This window comes from Canis lupus, chromosome 6 (genome assembly GCF_011100685.1).
Source record: "Canis lupus familiaris isolate Mischka breed German Shepherd chromosome 6, alternate assembly UU_Cfam_GSD_1.0, whole genome shotgun sequence".
NCBI lineage: Eukaryota > Metazoa > Chordata > Mammalia > Carnivora > Canidae > Canis > Canis lupus.
The window spans coordinates 16,376,117-16,394,890 of NC_049227.1; the positions used below are offsets into that span (position 1 = coordinate 16,376,117).

Genomic DNA, 18,774 nt, shown 5'->3' on the forward strand with positions numbered 1-18,774 from the left:
GGTCTCAGAAGCAGAAAGCAGCAGGGGCCTCAGCCCTCTGTAGCATCCGTGAGGCTGTCTTACAGGAAAGGTGTGAGACCGCCTGCCAGGTCTTTAGAGGCCTTGGCTTCCAGGGCAGAAGAGAAGTCAGGCCGAGCTTGATGTCAAGGGGCCTTTGATTTTCCAGTGGAATTTCACATCGCTCTAAAAAACAGACCTGAAGGTCAACTATGCTTGAATTAAAAATAAATAAATAAATAAATAAATAAATAAATAAATAAATAAATAAATAAACAAACAAACAAATAAACAAACCCTTAACAAGTAGATCCAAAGCAATTATGACAGAGTATTCATATGATTTTATTCAGGACAGATGTTGGTTATGTTGTTCACACTACTTTTTTGATTAACTTTTTCTCCAAATGAAGAAAAGTGGATGAGATTGAGCATGGAGGCTGTGACACGCTGGAACGGCATAGGGCAGGGCAGGGCCACAGTGGAGCAGGGAGGAGGGCACCCTTCAGCCAGGCCCGAGGTGTCCACAGATGGCCAGCACCCCCAAGGCGGGCTCCAGAAGACCCCGATCAGGGTGGGTGGCATGCAGTGTGTTCGCTCCTTCACAGGCCACACCAGGGAGCAAAACCCAAAACCCATAGTGAGGCCAGGAGGAGCCAGCTCGTCCTAACGGAGCCACTGCTGCCTGAAATTCAGTGTCTGTCGAGTCAAGCCACATGAAATGGCCCATTTTCTACATTTTTTGACCTAAAAGGCAGACATTCCATATGCTTCAATCTGACGACTGAGTCGGTGTTTTTTCCATGATCCTTTAAAAGAGAATCTTTTAGAAAAGAATGTATCTTACATTGAAAAAGACACTCAGTTACTCTTGGCTCCTAAAGTAGAATTTAAGACTTCACATTAAAGGTGACACAGCTGGTGGGTCATATGTATAAGAGTATTTCTGCTTGTCTTTCTGTTCAGGTCTCTGACTGGAGACACGGCCAGGTTGTGTGACGTTGCAGCAGCTATTTCTGGGTAGCACTTGGCAGTTTTTCACATTTTTTACACTTTGCTGTATTTCTTGAGTTCTTTGTAGTGAATATTAGTAATTTAACCCAAAACAGTAAAGTAGGCCTGGCAAGGAGGGCACCATGGGGCCTCTGACCCTGGCCTCAGCACTTAGCCAGGGTGCATGCAGCAGCTTAACCCCATGTCCTCGCAGAGACCCTGTGAGATGGTGAGAGAAGGTTCTGGTTCTTCTCTTCCTCTGCGGGTGAAAGCATATCACGCAGCATTCTCCGCACCAGCCATTTCTCCTGTCAGGACGTCTGTACTCAGTATAGTGCCCCTATCACCCCACCCTGGTTCCAGAACCTTCTTGTCACTCCAGTGGAGGCCTTGTGCCTGTGAGTCTGTTCTTGCAGGTGCCTGGGCTGGACACATCTTATGAAGGGACGCCGCACTCTGTGGCCAGCGTCATTCTTGGAGAAACAAAAATTGGCAGCCTCACAAGCTGGTCCCTGGGTTCCACGGAGCTATGTGAGGGGTACTTTAACCCCATGAGAAATCCCCAAGCCTAGGACCCTGGGGCCCATGGTCACCTTCCACATCCATCCTCCTTTTATTGTCCACTAAGCACTTTTTCATGCTCTGGTCACACCTGTCCATAAGCTTTGTTCCCCCCGATGAATGGATTGCCAGTGAGTGCTTCTCTGCGGCCATTGGGCAGAGCAGCCACGAGACTCATCCCTTCGCTGTCAGTCACCCCGACTGCACAGAATCCTCCAGAGGGAGGTCTGCGGGGAGGCACGGAAGTCTTGCTCTGCCAGCCTGCCCTCAGCTCACATCCCTCCGCCAGCAGGAAGGGGCATGGCGGGGGGCAGTTGTGCATTTGGGGCCTGGAGGTCTGGTTTCTGTGCGTGGACACTGGGGTCGGCCTGTGACGGGCACTGAACCTGGCAGGCTTGAGGGAGGCATGAGCCCAGAAGCCACCCCGGCGCTCTGTGTCTGGCACCTCACATGGTCTCGGGCTGCGGCTGCTGGCTGCCTCCTGCAATCATGTCTGGTCCGATGTTGAGATCCCTCTTAGGAAAGGGGCCTGTTGCTTCCCTTTAGGGTAGACAGCCAGCTCCCAGAAACCTAAGGCTTGAGACCTTGAATGCTGCAAAAGGGCTCCCAGGGCTTGTGTGTTCTGCGTTGCCGCAGAGACTGGATCCGGTTCAAAAACTGAGGCCAGAAGACTGCCATTCCCCTTGTGTCTTCTGCTGGTTCTCCTGAGATTTCTGCCACTGGAGGACACAGCTCTGCGTGTCTTGACCTTCAGACTGCAGAGTATTACACGTTTCCGATGTAATGGAGAAATCAGCTGATGGGACGGTGGGAATGGACCTTCCCCGACCCGGGCCATGTGGCCCTCGGGCTGGCATCACCGTGACCATGGACTCGTTCTGTGTGGGAATGCTACTGGCTCCGGTTCCTGAGCAACGCTGGCCGTGCAAACCTTTCCTGGCGGGCCAGCGGGGCGCGTATGCTGACGGCTCTGCGAAAGCTCGTCCTTTGTACGCACAGCATTGGCAGGCGTCTTAAAGCAGAGAAATCCCGCTCCTAACCTAGTTCTAAAATAAATGCTTTGCTCTGTATTTTTAGCCGCTGACCTACTTAAGTAGCATCTGATAAGTATAGGCCAGGGAAGGTTTTTCTGCCAAAAAAGAAATAGTTAATCAGACAATCGTTTTCTTCCAAAGGAGCGTATTGTTTTTTTTTCCTTTTCCTTCCTGAGGGTTAGGGATGGACAGTGACAGGAAGGGAAGGTATGGGGAGAGGCAGAAAGGTATGTATAATTTGCAAGCTGTAAAGATGAGCGTGGCATTGGAATTAAGTATTTTGACCTAAAATAATGGAAGGCGTGCAATACACATTGCTGTGACATAAATGCATTTGCAGTTGAGCCATGATGAATGGTGATTCTAGTGAACAGCTAATTGCTCCAACCACTCTGAAATATTTTAAACGGCGTAGTATTCCCAGTGCTTAGCTATGATGGTGTTTTTGCAAGAACACAGGCAACTTTCAACTAAAGATGACAGGAGCGTTTTCATGCTGGGTTCACAGGCCCGACTTCCAGCACCCAGCACCTCGGCTAAACCACAACGTGTGTGAGCACAGAGCCCGATCTAAGACCCTGTCCCCATACATCCCGCCTGACTCACTGGTGAACCGCCCAGGCCCTCCCAGCATGGAAATCTGCTCCCTGTCTCACTCACTGCTGTCCTAGCGAAGGCTGACCCACGGTGCTTCCTGAGAAAGCATTGGGGTGCAGAGCAGGGGGTGCACAGTGTGGTGACGGTCTCCTTGTCGCCCGCTCTAGAGTCCCTGGAGAAATGGGAGCGCCTGACTGTGGCAGACGCCCTGGAGCCTGTGCAATTTGAGGACGGAGAGAAGATCGTGGTCCAGGGAGAGCCCGGGGACGATTTCTTCATCATCACGGAGGTGAGTGCTGCCCAATCAGGGGTGTAGGGGACAAGGTGCCCCGCCCTTGCTGCTCCATGTGCATGACCCCAACCCACCACCCTCCCACTCTCCATCCCACTAACAGCTGCAGGCCAGTGCTGATGTGTCCTCATGCCCTTGAGAATCAGAAAGGTCTCCTCTTAGAAAATGGTTCGGGTCCCCAGGCCCACGCATGCAGTGCCATGTGAGGACGGTGCTACACTGAACACACGTGTAGGCTCAGTAGAGGTCTGAACCCACACTGGAACCCTGGGTGTCACATGGCACCTATAGTTTTATGGCATGTTTTTGTTGGGGGAAATGCGTAAATTTAGGGCACATGGGATCTTTCCACGCTGTTTCTTACAACTACGTGCAAATCTACAATGATCTCAAATTAAAAGTTTAGTTTTAAAAAATGGTTCCAGGTTCTCAGCCTGGACACGCATGAGTCACTTTTACGAGGCCTAGCGACAGCTGGGGCTGGGGCTGTAATCCGTGGCGGCCACACTCGAGCCTGTCACTGACAGGGCCGAGCAGCTGCTGTGGCTGCCTGTCCCCGGGGCTGGGCTGGGCTGAGACCCCCAGAGTGAGCCTCCACCCAGGCGCTGCCCGGAATGAATGGGGGGCCCGCCGTGCCGTGTGGGCAGCCCCAATGACGCAGGCCCAGAAGTATGCTGCCGTCTGTTGGGCTCACTTCCTCCTCCTCTGGTGCTCAGGGGCGGAAGGATTTCACATTCATGCTCATTAAAGCACATTCTTCAGCTGTGCATTTTGCCACTGGACAAAGGGAGCCCTCCGCGTGGTAGCCTGGTGGCCCAGAGCAGCAGCAGCATCACCTTGCTGTCTGGAGCGGGCCATCACTGCTGGGTCTCTGCAGGGCTGATGGATACACAGAGCTTGGTGCTCGGGATCCACTTTCTTAGTTTAAAATAAGGAGAATTTGCCAGGTTGCCGATGCAGGTCATGAGGTTTGGAGCCTGCTCTGCCGGCGCTCATCCACCTCGGTGACATGCGGCCCGTAAAACATGAGTGACACAGATAAGATCCCATGAACACGAAACACAAATTTGGTTTGCGACTTTAGTCTGGACTCCTGCAAAGCCTCCCCAGGAGGGCGTGTCAGGGTCCCTCCTCTCTGCCACCTGCTTGAGGCGGGTCTGTGGGGGCACCTGAGGCACCAGGGAGGTTCCAGGTTGTGCTGCGAGCGTGCTTATGGGGACCTGATCACCTCCCCACCCAATCCCAGCACTGTGCCCTGGATAGACCATGCTTGCAGGTGGCAGGCAGTGTGTGCGTGTGCATGAGCAAAAGAGGCTGCCTCCAACCTGAGCTCCCTGAAAGCTGCATAAATATTTCTGAAGGAGTTCCCAGCACAGGGAGGTGGTCTTGGTGGCATAGCTTGAGGTCCTGAGGGCAGGAGCCCACTCAATGCTAACATTTCCTTGAAAAGAGGAAAAAAAAGGAAGGACGGACAAATAAACCCCAGGCTGGACAAGTGCTGTGATGTGGAGCTGGTTGTCAGGGGAAGGCTGGCCAGGCTCCCCTCTCTGTTCCTGGAGGCGACTTTCCTGAGGCTTCTGCCTCAGAGTTTATGTGGTCCTCCTGAGCATCCTGGAAGAGAGCTGGGGCCTATGGCCAGGGGGCCTGAGGGCCTCTGCAGAAAGCCATGGCTACTGTCAATCAAAGGGCTGGTGGGGTGACATCCCCTCTGCAGTGGCTCATGGCTGACCCAGAGGACCCCTGTGCCCCCATGCCCCCAGACCTCTCACCTGTGGTCTTGGGGTGACACCCTGCCTGGGTCTGTGTGGGCCTGGCATTTCAGTTAAGAACATGAGGCTGGGGGCAGCCCCAGTGGCGCAGCGGTTTAGTGCCGCCTGCAGCCCGGGGCATGATCCTGGAGACCTGGGATCAAGCCCCACGTCAGGCTCCCTGCATGGAGCCTGCTTCTCCCTCTGCCTGTGTCTCTGCCTCTCTCTTTCTGTATCTCTATGAATAAATAAAATAAAAAATCTTAAAAGAAAAAAAAAGAACATGAGGCTCACTGAGGGGAAAGGGGGTCCCTTCAGCCACTGCTTTGTTAGAACCACCCCCTTCCCCAGTCCCTGAATCTGCATTGGGTGTGGCGGACCGCAGAGTCCTTGCTGCACTCCTGGGCAGGTGGGAGGGCCTTGGCGAATTGGCAGACCAGTGGGGCACAGCAGCCTTGGCCTGGGGCATCCAGGCTGGTTGTGGGGGGCTCCAGATGCTCATCCTTGGGGCCCTCCTTCCTGGCACCAGTGGCTGTGCTCTGAGATGCCCACATGGCTCACCTGATCAGTGGGGCCATGAGATCTGAGTTCAGAAGCCACTTGATGCCCCGCCTTGGATGTCCAGCCCACTGTCCACATTGCAGCCCCAGCTGCCACCCACCTGCATCAGCAGAGACCCCAAGTGAGAGCACCCAGCCAGACCCAGCCAGGCCCCAAGCCCCATGAGAGGGGACAGGCAGTGGCTCTATCTAATACCTGAGCCCTGGGACTGCCTACCCATCCTCCTCAGTTGTCACCATGAGTGATGCCTGCGTGGAGGCCCTCCTCCGGCAGCTCTGATGACTGTGGACCAAGGGAAGGGTGTGATGCCAACTTAAAAGCACAGATCTTTTCCTGCTCTAGGTTTTAATTCATTAATAAGAAGCTGGTGCTCATAGGGCCAGTTTGGCCCAGAGATGTGTTTCTATTAGCCTGTATGGTATTTTTTTTAACATTTGAATTAGTTGTCAATATTTGAAAATCAAGATATTTCCCATAGCAATCTGGATTTCTTCCTTCCCTTTAAAACTCTGGTGTCTGACCACCTTGGACCTGCATCCTACCTAGCCAGAACCAGCAGACCTGAGAGGTGGGCTCTCTAAGCCCCAGGCCCCACCCGGCCGTAGAGCCCACTTAGTGGACCCTGCAGCCTTCAAGGTTCGCAGCCTCAGAGCTTGTGGTCTCCAAGCTGAGGGCGTAACTCCAGCCAGCCCAGACAACTGTCCATTATTTGCTGTGGACCGAGGCTGCCTCCCAGCCGGTCTAAGGCCATGGGTAGAAAAAGCCAAGAATGTGTGCAAGAGGCACAGATAGGTGAGGAGTCCTCACAGGACACCAGGGAAAGGAGTGGTTGGTTACCTACTGTGCTAATCCTGATAATGCAGGCTGGTGCTTCCCGAGCCCAGGATGTGCCAGGTGTTGTGTGAGTGGCCAGGCACCCCCAAGGGGGGTCGGGTCAGTGGTCAGCATCCCTTCCTGGTGGGGGGTGGGTCCTGCACCCCAAGCCACACAGCCAGCCAGCATCCACCATGCACCCTGCTGGCTGGGGTCCTGCTCCTTGCTCCCAAGTGTGCATGCATATGTGCATGTGCGTGTGCATGTGGGCATGTGAGAGGGTCCAAGCATCCCTTGCTCTTGTCTAGGGCACAAGAAATAGAATGAGCGTTGCTCCCTGAGCCTCACACCTGTATTTCTTCTCCCTCAGCTGCCCTCAGATGATGCTGGGGAGGGGCCTTGCCTTGTGTTGTGATGGCTCTGGGGGCATTGCTTCTGCTCATCCCTTGGTAGCTGTTGGTGTCCGTTCTTGGACAGCTCCGAGGACACAGGGGGCAGGCCAGGAGAGGGTGCCAGGGGAGAGTGATGGGGTGACAGTGACTGCTACGGCTCTGTCCGGGGACTAGGACCTTTGCAGGATGGTCTTCCTGCTGACGGGTGTGAGACTCTGGAATGTAACCCGATGCTCCCAGAAACTTATTTGAAGTGGTCTCCTTGGCAACTGGAGTTTTTCCCCTTTTTCTCTGTGATCAACCAAGTTGGGTAGGTCACGCGGGACCCCAGGGTTTACAGGCATCAGAGGCTCTCTGTTGTTTGCTGCACGGCCAGAAGGCACACCTGCCACACGGGTCAGGCCCGCCAGCACTGTGCCCCCGTGGTGTCCAGCAAGCTGCCTGGTGGCACCACAGGTGGGGCTGGAGGCCGCCTTCCCTTGGGGGTGTTGCCTCTGGCTCAGGAGGCTGCCTGGGTGGTCCATGGTCTGGATGGCACATCAGGCGGGGGAGCTGGGCCTGTGGACTAACCCGGGAGTCGATCGGGAATGCCAGAGAACAAAGCAGGAGGAGATAGTGCTAGTTGTAGGTTTTGTAAAGTGAGCAGTTTCCCCTTGGACGCTGTCCCCTTAGTTAGATCCTTCTGGAGACCCCGCTGACTGGTAGGTGGCTGATGTTTCCATAGGAGCAGAAATGCCCATGCCACATTTAGGGGGAGTGAAGTGAGGACGGCTCTTGCAGGAAGCGTCCAGGCACGTGGCCTCTCTGGTTTACATTGTCCTCGCTTCAGTCGGCTGACGCCACACGTGCACATTGTAACGCATTAATCCCTGGTTCTTGGGATTCCCGTGGATACCACCATGCAGTATCCCATGGAGACAACGGGAAGGGGACCCAGGCCCTTCGGGTCCCTGTGGTGAGGGTTATTTTTACGGGTCGACTTGGCCAAGCCATGGTCCCCAGATGTCAGATGTGTGCTCAACAACAGTCTAGATGTTTCCATGAAGGTATTTTTCAGATGGGATTAATATTGCCATCAGCTGATGCTGAGTGAAGGAGAGGGTCTTCCATGGTGTGGATGGGCCTCATCTGATCAGTGGAAGGCTTTCCTTAAGAGAAAAAAGAGAGGGGTCCCCTGAGAAGAGACACCCTCTGCCAGCCCGCTGGCCCTGCAGATTTTGGACATGGTCCATCCACACTGTAGCATGAGCACATTCTGTGTCATGAACCTCTCTGTCCACACATATCCCATTGGTTGTTTCTCCAGGGAACCTGAGTGATGCACCTGCTCGGAGGTGCTGGGGAGCTGCAGGACACTGGCTGGGGGGCTCTGCATGGCTGGTGGGCTTGGTGCCGCCCTCCCTGCTTTGCTCAGAGCAACAAGTGGGGCCAGGTCCCTAGTCTCCTCACACCGTTGCCTGGCTGAGTCTCTGCTCCACTCTGGCGATTGTCATCGAGTTTGCTTACTTGTGTGTATCCTCCCTGCTGGCTCCCCGGGTGTGGCTCCTGCACAGGTGTGGGGAGTGGCTCCCGCAGACATTTAGTGAGTCATGAACACCTGCTGGCTGGCGGGAGCCCAGCCTAGAAGGCTGAGCAGAGCTGCAGAATCCCTGGGCTCAGCTGAGCCCTTCCTGGGGGAGGCGGTGCCCCTGTCTCCCAGCTCTGCAAACACCGGCTGTGTCTGAACCCCCTTGACACTGAATCCCCAGAGCTCTTGAAAAACATTCTCAGCGGATGAGAGATCCTTACCATGTAAGCCTGGGCGACAGATACGGAGAAAGTACTCGGGTCTTCCCAGGGCCTGAACCTGCCCCAGCCTATGGGGTGGGACCCACTGTGGGCAGGCCTCCCCAGGGAGAGGGTGTTGGGGTGGAGAGAGGACAGAGTAGCTGCCCAGCTGTTCTGGAGCCTGGTCAGGATCTACCTCCTGGTTCCTGCTCTCCAGGAAAACAGACAAGGACGTGGGTGGGTCTCGGCACTCCGCCATGTGGTCCCACTCTGCCTGCCTGCAGGGACCCTACCAAGACTGGGACGGGGTGGGGGGCAGCTGGTTCCCGTAAAATTCTACCAGGGAGCTTCCTGCTCCCTCCTGCACTGGCTGGCGGCTGTGAGGCGTTGCCATGGAAACTCCAGATTTGGTTTATCTGCTCTCTTAGCAGATTAATTCTGTGAATGTCCACAGTGTTGAAGCGAAGGCACAGCCTCTGCTCTCCAGGCCGCCTCTGGCCGGGGACTTGCCCTGCTTGCCCCCCAGACACGTGGACCAGGTGGGTGGATGGGCACGTGTCACCAGGATCCCAGGGAGCAGGAAGGAGATGGCTTCAGTCCTCGCTGGCTGTGTTGTTTGTGACTTGGCCGCACCGCGCCCTCGCGATGTGCCAGGCTGGGGCATGGACAGGTTGGGGTTGGGTCCTCAGGGAGATGATGGAGATGATGGACACAGGCGTATGTCCAAGCAGAGGCCACAGGTGGCTAATGAAGGAGGCTGATGGGCTCAGACTTCTCTAGCAGAAAGATGACCACTTTCCTTCTGGGCTGCACTGGAAGAAGCCGCTTCCAGAGCACCCGGGCCCTGCCTGGGTCGGTGCCCTCTCAGCATCCTGGTGGGGGCAGCCCAAGGTCACAGGTGTTTGCTGGCTGTTGGTCCAGGTCCCCAGAATGAGAGACAGCAGAATTTTCAGATGGGTTCTTGCTCTCTGACTTTTAAGACTTCATTTTTGGGGGGCAGTTTTAGGTTCACAGCAGGATTGAGGGAGGGAGCCGAGATTTCCCATAAACCTGTGCTCCCCCCAACGGGCTGCCCATGACCACTGTCTCATTTGTCACAGTTGATGACCCCAGGCAGACGTGTCGTCATCGCCCAGAGTACATGGTTCGTGCGAGGGTCTCTCTGGGTGGGCACACGTTCTGTGGGCCTGGACAAATGTGTGATGACCAGCATCCACCGCTACAGTGTCACACAGAGTGTTCCCTGCCCTGAAAGTCTCCTGTGTCCCCACCAGTTCATCCCTCTGCCCCGAGCCCCTGGCAGCTGCCCCTCTTCTCCTGTGTCCACAGCTCTGCCTTTCCCAGGGTGCCCGGTCCTTGGGGTCACACGGTGTAGCGTTGAGGGGATCTCTCTGTTCCCAGTGTATGGAATCATGGCCCACTGTCTGCACAGAATGCAGGGTAACATTCCTGCTCAGGGGCATCTTGCTTGTTGTGTGTGGATAACGTGCCGTAAACTCCCTTCTTGGGTTTTTGCATGGACATGAGTTTTCATCCTGGCCCTTTGGACAAATACCAGATCCATGATGACAGGATCCACGCCAGTGCCTGCTCAGTGCCTGGATGTTCCTCTGGGGTGCCCAACTGTGCCGCTCTGACCCCAGCAGGTGCTCCCATGCCCAGAGCTCCCGGACTCCACCCAGGGCGGCTCTGATGTGTTTCTGCCTCATTGCCTGACGGCCTGCTCACTGGGACACACCTGCACACCCAGCAGCCCCTTGGGCAGGACCCAGGCAGGCCAGGCACTCTGGGCTCTGCAGTGACCTTGGCACACATGCTTAAAGGCGGATTAAGTGCACTTCAGTGTGACTTGGGGCTTTGGTGCTGGCTGCCCCCAGACTGTTCTGTGGACGAAAAATCACAGGCCGTGCACGTCGGCTAGCTAGCAGCCAAGGCTGGAGCTCAGAGGAAAGCCTTTCCTAAAAAAATAAAAATAAAAATAAAATTTTAAATTAAAAAATTCTGCAACAAAGTGTCACTTGCTGGAATAAGGCCAGTGACACAGAAGGGTCTTTAGGAAAGCATTGTACCCCCACCTCCATCCCCACGGCAGCTCATGTGTCTTCTCCTTGATGGCTTCTTCCTGACTTTTGTTGTCAGCATAAGAAAAGTGAAGAGTCTGGGGGGTGTTTGCCCTAGATGGAGACAGCACCCCCCACAGAGAGCCCATAGGAGCCCTTGGGGCCTCCACCCGCAGGCCTGAAGTGTGTTTGCTGGCCACGACCCCGTGGGAGGAGTGCTGAGCAGCACACAGACCACAGCAGCAAAGATGGGTATTTCAGGGAAACCCTAACAGATGCACCGTTCTGGACAAGTCAGTTTTGGGGGCTGTTGAGTCCCCACTTTGGAGCCAGGACCCCCCCACCCAGGGACTCAAGGCTTGCAGGCTGTGCCCCACTGGAAGTCCAGGCACCAGCAGTGGGCTGCAAGAGGGGTGTTCCCAGTGTCCCTTGGGTGGGGCCACTTCCCAGGGAGCGTCATGCTTGTGACGAGCCCTTGTGAGCCACTTGAGCCACTTGAGACAGAGGGTGGAGGAGTGTGGGGAGGACAGAAGGCCACATGAGGAGCCCAGAGCGTGACCCCAACTGTGCAGGGACAGGAGAGCTGAAGTCCAGGCAGGGGATCAGTCAGGATTCAGGGACAGGGCCCTCTTTGAAACAATCTCTATTTTTCTATATTGTGGAAAAATACATATAATATACAACTTGCTATGTTGACCATTTCTCAGCATCCAGTTGAGGGGCACTGAGCACATTCCTGCTGCTGGGCCAGCGTCCCCCCCCATCTGGCTCCAGAACATTCTGTCCCCATGACACACTGACCCCACCTGCACCCCTGGCCCCAGCCCTGCCATTTACTCTCTGTCTGTGAGTCTGACAACACCGGGACCTTGTATCCTTCTACGTCTGACTTATGTCACTTGACCTCATGTCCTCAGCGTGTCCCTGCAGTGGCAGGTGTCCTTCCTTCCTTTCTGAGATGGAGGGACGCTCCATCGGGTAGACCACATGTCTGTCCAACCAGCCCCCTTTATAATCTGCTAACAGTGGTGCTGATGGAGTCTGGCAATACTTCCTGCGCTCACTCTGTGTCCCAATAAGTCCCTGAGATAGTGACCATCCTCCTCTCAGTCCAGGACACCATTAGCCTCCCAATGATGCTCACACCCATGCTTCCTTGGAGCCTGGCCAGAGCCTGGGGGGAAACGGGCCAGGAGAAGCAGTGTCTGAGCTGCCAGCTCTGCCGCCGGCCAGGTTAGAAGTCCCAGCCTCATGGTGCCTACAGTGGCCCAGGCCAGCTCCATGACTCCAGGCCCCCAGAAACCCACCCCCCTGCTTCCCCATTGTCCTGATGGCCCCAGTAGAGTTCCTCACAGTGACCAGTGATTAGGAGAGATAAAAACTGGTTAATTCTGCTTCTTGCTCAGGGACTTGGGCTGGGGCCACGCTTCTGACCTTCCTGACCCATCTTGTGTGTCTTAGCAGCCTCTCTGGGCTTGAGGCTTGCCCCAGGTGAAGGATGATGAGCGTTGCCTTGGGCCCAACTCTGCAGTCCCCGGCAGCTGTCACCCACCTTCCTTTGGGTCTAAGGGTTGAGTCCCTGGAAGCAGCCGAGCTTCCAGATGAGCTGCTGGTGGTGGAGCTGCCCGCCCCCCACAGCCCAGCCTCACCCATGCTGTCCAGAGTCCCTGCAGGAATACCCCTGGGTCAGCAAGCTCCTGCCTCTCTCCCACCTCTGGCAAAACCGTAATGGAGTAAAAGAAGGCCTGGGATTAGACTCACCCCTCTTCAGTGATGAAGGCAAGCACTCCCTCCTCGGGCAGAAGCCCAGGAAGGCATCTGGGCAGGTACACACGGCAGCCAAGGCTCCAGTGGACATCCTCCTCAGAGCAGCCAGGATGGGCCTGGGCTCCACTTCCATATGCTCATTCTAGAAGGACGTGCCAGGTGCCACGCCCTGCCCTGTCCCATGTCTCCCAACCTGTACAGTTTGGAGAGGCCTCCACTCACACCTTGGGGAGTAAATACAGTTCTGCAGGGAGAGGCTCTGCGAACAGCCTCCAGGCAGATGGGAACAGTGTGTGCAAAGGCTCAGAGGCCTGTCACCTTGGCTGGGGCATGGTGGGGAGAAAGTGCTGACGGTCAGGACGTGGCCTTTCTCAGAGGTGTGGGAGAGCATCAAGCTATAGAGAGATAGTCCTAAGTTGTTTGGGATACAGTGTTCCCTGCAGGGTGCAGAAAGCAGAGGAGCCCCGGAGGGCATGAAGGGGCATGAGATAGATGCAGATGGGCCTGTGTGCACGCCATCATGGGCCCCTCTGTCTGGGGGGACAGTGTGGGGAGGGGCCACACCTGTGTTGGGGTACATGTCTGAGGCATCTAGGGAGCTCGGGGTGATTTGAGGGTGGGGAGACCAGTGTGTACAGTGGAGAGCAGGGGCCTTGCAGGCAGCACCCAGGTCAGAACCCTGCATAGAGTGGGGATGCAGGAGAGGGGCCATTGGAATGGTGGAAGCTGCTGGGATCCATGGACGGGGGTCTGGGCCTCTGGTCTGGCCTTCTGGTGCTAGCATTTCAAACATAACTGGCAGGTGCCCATGCTCATGCACAATACAGGGGCTGGAGCAGCTGGCAGGAGACCCTTGGTGGGGCTGTTTGAAACCTTCTGAGTGGGACCTGGCAGGGGCTGTTCATGCTTGGAGAGTCCTCAGGCTCATCCTGCTTACCTGGAAGGGAGCGCTAGGTGTCCCCTACAGACAGGGATCCGGGGATCATGCAGCCCGACCTCACACGGGCGCCGCTGCCTTAAGGGGCAAGGCCGGCATGGGATGGGACAGATGCTCCTGTCCATCTGGATCAGGGTCCTCCGGGGACCATAGGGCACTGGGGGTCTGGGACAGGTGGGTTGTTGCCGAGACGGATGGGCTCTGGCATCTCCCCCAGGAATTGGTGTGTGGGGAAGAAGCTCCACACCTACTGCTAAATGAGGGAGACGCAGCTGGGAGGTGATGTTGTACAAGGTGGCGTGCTAAGAGGGCCTGGCATCACCTGGGAAGGCCTGTGCACGTGCAGGCTGGGGGCCGGGCCCCATCTTCAAAAGAGCCTGGAGTGCCATGGGGTGCAGCTGGGGCAGGTGACAGAGAGCCCTATAAAGGGACCATGCATGCACGGGGGCAGAGATGGAGCAGGTGAGAGGAGCCCACAGACCCAGGCTCTGGCTGTGATGTGGGAGGGACAGAAACCTCAGTACGGAGGATGAACAACAGGGGGGTGGTCTAGGCATGCTGACCCGCCACCTCTGGAGGTTTTGAGGTGGACCCCATCCAATGGCACAGGGAGCCTGCAGACTGAGGTGCCTGGGGACAGGGTGGGTGGCTGCTGGGCTTGGACTCTGCCGAGTTGGAAGCACCCGGGGTCATTACTGGGGTGCTTGGAATGACACCCCCACCTGGAAGGAACCCTTGGTGCTGGCACTTCTCTTCTGCCCTGGCTTGCAGCAGGGCCTGTGTGGTCACGATGCCCTGGTTCCTCTGAGCCTGCGGAAGCCTTGGGTGCATGGGTGTCAGGGAAGAACTGGGTGTTGGAATCAGAGCCTGAAGGAACAGAGCCATAGCCTGTGACCTGCCTACCCCTCTGTCCTTCCACTCAAGGTCATGTCTCCCAGATGCCACCTCTGCCCGCCTCTGCCCGCCGCTGCCTGCCTCTGCTCTCCCTAATCCACAGGAAAGTGGCTGTGCTCCTGTTGGATATGCTGGCTTCAGGGGGAATGAGATACTCACCGGGTTTGGGGAAAGAACCCTCCCCAAGCAGGGCCTGTGGGATGTCACACTCGGTGCTACCTGGCTCTGGGGCCCGGCCTCTCAGAGGATCTTTTGAACGCCAGCACACACATGGGCCAGGACATGTGTGCAGCCACCAAGCACGTGGTGCCCTCGCTCCAAGTCTTCCAGCCGTGCTGTAGGGAGGTGGATCTGCGCTGGGGCAGAAGGGACAGAGGAGGAGCTGGACAGGCCCGACGCAGGACACGCTGTTGGTCTGTGATGATGATTGCTTCTTCAGAAACCCTGAGACCATCCATGCAGCCCTTATCTATGCAGGAGGAGCCACAGAGCTGCCGGGATGTCCACACCCATGGGCTGGTGTACTCCTGTGTGTGTGCACGTGCACACACGGCTAGCGCTCTGCTTCTGCTCAAGTCCAGAAGCACACAGGGAACAGTGTGCACAGAGGTTTGTGGGTTTCCAGGAGTTCCATGAACTCTGTGGCCACGAGGATGAGTGTTTGTTCCATTTACTCAAGTGTCTGCTGCCATCATGACTGCCTGTCCCACTTGCCGCGCATGCACCTCTTTCTGAAGTGAAGATGCTGGTACGTGGCATTCCCATTTTGCGGAAGAGGAGGCTGAGTCTCAGGAAGCGAAGGGCCCTCCTGTGGCTGGCACAGCGTGAAGCTGGGGTCCAGCAACTCTGACCTCATAGGGCTTTCCAACATCTGCCTGAGGGCGCTCAGTTGTCCAGGGGCACATAGAGGGTCTGGTGGACTCCTGTCCCTGCTGAGCGTCTGCGCATCCCTCCCCCCTTCCCTGGTGCCATCGAGGCCCAGCAGGCACTGGGGGGACCACCACCAGCCCGCAGTACCAACTAAACTGGATGACACCTGTCATTCCGCCAGGGTGGGGTTCTAAGAGGGTGGCCCGGCCCAGGGAGTCGCTCTGCAGGCACTGGGTGCGGGAAGGCACGCCCATTAGTGTGAATCAGAGGGGATGTGGTGAGGGTCCCTGCTGCCACAGCCAGCCACGGCCGGAGGAGGGGCTTCGGGCTAGGCGTGCTCCTCCCAGTGACCAGCCCACCCAGCTGACTGTTGGGGACCTTTGAGCCCAATGTTTTAGGCTGGCCCGTGGGGACATTTTGAGGTGTGCTCTCTGCTGCCACCTCGACTGGTTCTTTCTTATGGAGGTCATACCTGTCTGCTGTGGTTTTGATTTCAAAGAAGATTTTTAAAAATCAAAAAAACACACAGCGGGTCCTCACCCACTGACTCCGGTGCTAACGCTTTTCTCCTGCATCCTCCCAGTCCGTGTGCTGGGTGGCCTGATTTGTTTTCAGACCAGGGTTAGAATCACTAAGAAATCTGGGGAATATGATCTAGAGTTTTGGCAAGTGTGTTTTTCCAGCCCAGAACATTCCTGCTCGCAGCTTCTCAAGAGTGTCTGTGCTGCCCTCGCGGCAGTCTGGGAAGTGGGCCTCGGACGGGAGGGTTAATGCCAGGACCAGGTTGTGTGTCGTGTCGTGGGAACCGCGCTGTGCTGGGTAGAAGTCCGAACCCTCCAGTGTCAGGCCTGCGCTGGACCGGAGGCCTGGGGCCTCGGCCCCAACAGACGGCGCTATCCCCTACCGTGTGTTTGCCGAGGGCTCTCCCTATGCGGAGGTTATGTGCCCCAAGCCTTGCTGCCATCTGGCTGGGACAGGGATGCACCTGCATGCAGGAGCACACACATCCTCCAAGGGCATGTGGGCAGACTGCGTGTGCTTCCCTGTGTCGGTGGTCACGGCCTGTCTCATCTCAGGCGACTGTTGCTCTGTGCGCCACCAGAAAGGAAATGGTACCAGGCACATGGTGGATGGTGGTCTCATCCCATGCTGGCCCAACTGGAGCCCATTCCCATTGGCACCCACCCCCTCAGCAGTGGCTCGGTGAGCGTCTGACCTGCTTGGGTCAATGCAGTGTGAAAGAAGGTTGCCAGGAGCTTCCAGAAGGTTTTCCTGCTGATGGGAAAGCTGTAGGAGGAAGAAGTGATTCTCTTCCTGCAGACAGCATAGAGAGACATTTGGTGACTCCTGGAACCATGGCAGCTACTATGCCACCAGGACGGACTGAGACTGTCAGAGCAGGAAGCAGGAAGGAGCCCCAGTCCCTGACCCATGTCCAGACAGCTGAATCAGCCAGCCCCCAGGCTTTACTGCCAGTCTTCTGGTTCCACAGCATGACAGATGACCCCAGTAACCTCAGACCCCTCCACTCGGGTTTGTCAGTGTTGGGGGTTCAAAACATTTGAAGGGACACTGTAGGCCTGGAGTGTCACTGAGTAATTCTGTAAACCAGAGGCCTCCAGTTCCATCCCTGGGGTTTTGGAAGAGGAAAATGATCCCAATTTAAAACAAAATTCTCTAAAACGGGAATGAAAGTCATGTTGATTATGTGCATCACAAGTTAAAAGACATAAATGTGAAAGAGAATTAGGTCGGCACAACAGGGTGTTGAGAAAAATAATGCCTGTCACTGCAGCCTTGGGCACAGGGGGCACAGGCTCTCATGGTGGCAGCAACTGCATGTGGCATCCGGGTGATCTGCACAAAGTCTTGCTTCAGGAAGATTGAGGCTGATGACATTAGAGCCCGCATGTCACCCTCAGCTGTCACCCCCAGCATGGGCCATGGGATCCAGGACTCTGTGCCTCCTAGAGGCTCAGAGAGGGAGCACGTGTTGTCCAGGCCCACCGCCAGCCACGACTCCTGGGTGGTGGTGGCGTCGCTTGACTGTTTAGATGTCTGCTGCCATCCATCAGCTGGCTTCATAAACACCCCAGACGCCCACGAGCTGAGTGGCCCCATTGCTGGATCGGGGGTGAGCACAGGCAGTCCATGTGGAGGGACTGCTGATTGGTGCCCAGAGATCCCAGGCTTGGCGGCACCCGTGGGGTCTTCTCACAGTGTCTCCCCCAGACTGTGGTGAGGCGGGAGTTACTCATTAACCTGCACACAGCCCAGCCAGCAATTGTGAGCCGGTGAACTGAGCCCGCCTTGGAACAAGATCACGTTTGTTCGTGCTGCAAGGCATCAGGGTGCTGGGCTGCAGGGCTGTGGACACGCCCTCGTGGCTGAGGGCAGCAGGGGGTGCGAGGGCCCATGTCCTCCCTGGGCTTAAGCCCCCTTGGCAGCGGTGAAGAAGCTGGGGGCCCCTCGCAGCGGCTCCGTTATTTAGCACGCCATTGAGCCTGGCCATACAGGGCTCAGTTGTGGGAGGGACACCATTTATTGATACCCGCTGTGCAGGGCCAGTGTGGAGCACAGACTGAGTGCTCCATGCGGTTTATAAAGCCTCCCTTTTAGTCTCCACAGTGGCACCAGCCCGCCAACAGGTGTAGAATAGGAAGGTGTGGACAAGGCTGGTGCCCGGTTCCCCCAAACAAGGGACTAGCTTGGCAGGTGAGGGGAGCCTTGGGGTCAGAGCCCACCCAACGCCAGAGATGCAGCCGTTCCTGCCTAGGATGAGGCTGCAGGCCCCACCAGACCCAGAGACTTCAGCATGTAATGCATTTCATGTGCCCCGTGCTGGCCGCCAAGGCTTGTGTTAATCATTGAGCCGGCGGCGTCTGTAGGCACCCCGTTTGGGGGTCGGGAGGGAGCCACACTGCTCACTGGGTATGTGACCTGAGGCCACACCCATCCCATTGGAGCACCACGACCTTGAGAGCTAGCCCAAGGTCAGCTCAGTTCTCTCCAGGATTCTCCCCACTGTGTGACCTGTGGTCGCCTCAACCCTCAGCCAGACCCCAGTGTAATTCTGACCCCACACCCTTCTGTCTCAGAGGAAGAGAACCCTGAATTCGTCTTAGAAGGCAAGCACATGGATGGAGGCTGGTGGGAGGGGGATTTGGGCATGCCCCCCTGCTGGGTGATCTCTCACTTGTGGCCCTTCCTTGTGACCTCCTAACCTGTGTCTCCTCACCTCTGACTTCTTACCTGTCACCCCCTGCTGGGTGTGACACCCTCACCTGTGACCCCCTGCTGGGTAACCTCAGGCTGTGCCCCCCCAGCCACTGACCCTCATGTGTCCCCTTGGCATCTGCAGGGCACAGCCTCCGTCCTCCAGCGCCGGTCCCCCAACGAGGAGTACATGGAGGTGGGGCGCCTGGGGCCCTCCGACTACTTCGGTGAGTCTGGAGTCCCCGCCCTCACATGGTGTGTGTCTCACTGGGAGG

General features: G+C 56.5%; 1 protein-coding gene across 7 annotated transcripts in view; it reads left to right on the top strand.

The window, feature by feature from the left end:
* PRKAR1B (protein kinase cAMP-dependent type I regulatory subunit beta) overlaps nt 1-18,774 on the top strand; it is a 112,979-nt gene that overhangs the window by 92,518 nt on the left and 1,687 nt on the right. For all 7 annotated transcript variants that reach the window (XM_038539721.1, XM_038539720.1, XM_038539718.1 and 4 more), the window contains exons 9-10: nt 3,350-3,471; nt 18,645-18,726. In XM_038539721.1, the coding sequence (XP_038395649.1) occupies nt 3,350-3,471; nt 18,645-18,726 (204 nt within the window). The remainder of the gene's footprint in view (nt 1-3,349; nt 3,472-18,644; nt 18,727-18,774) is intronic.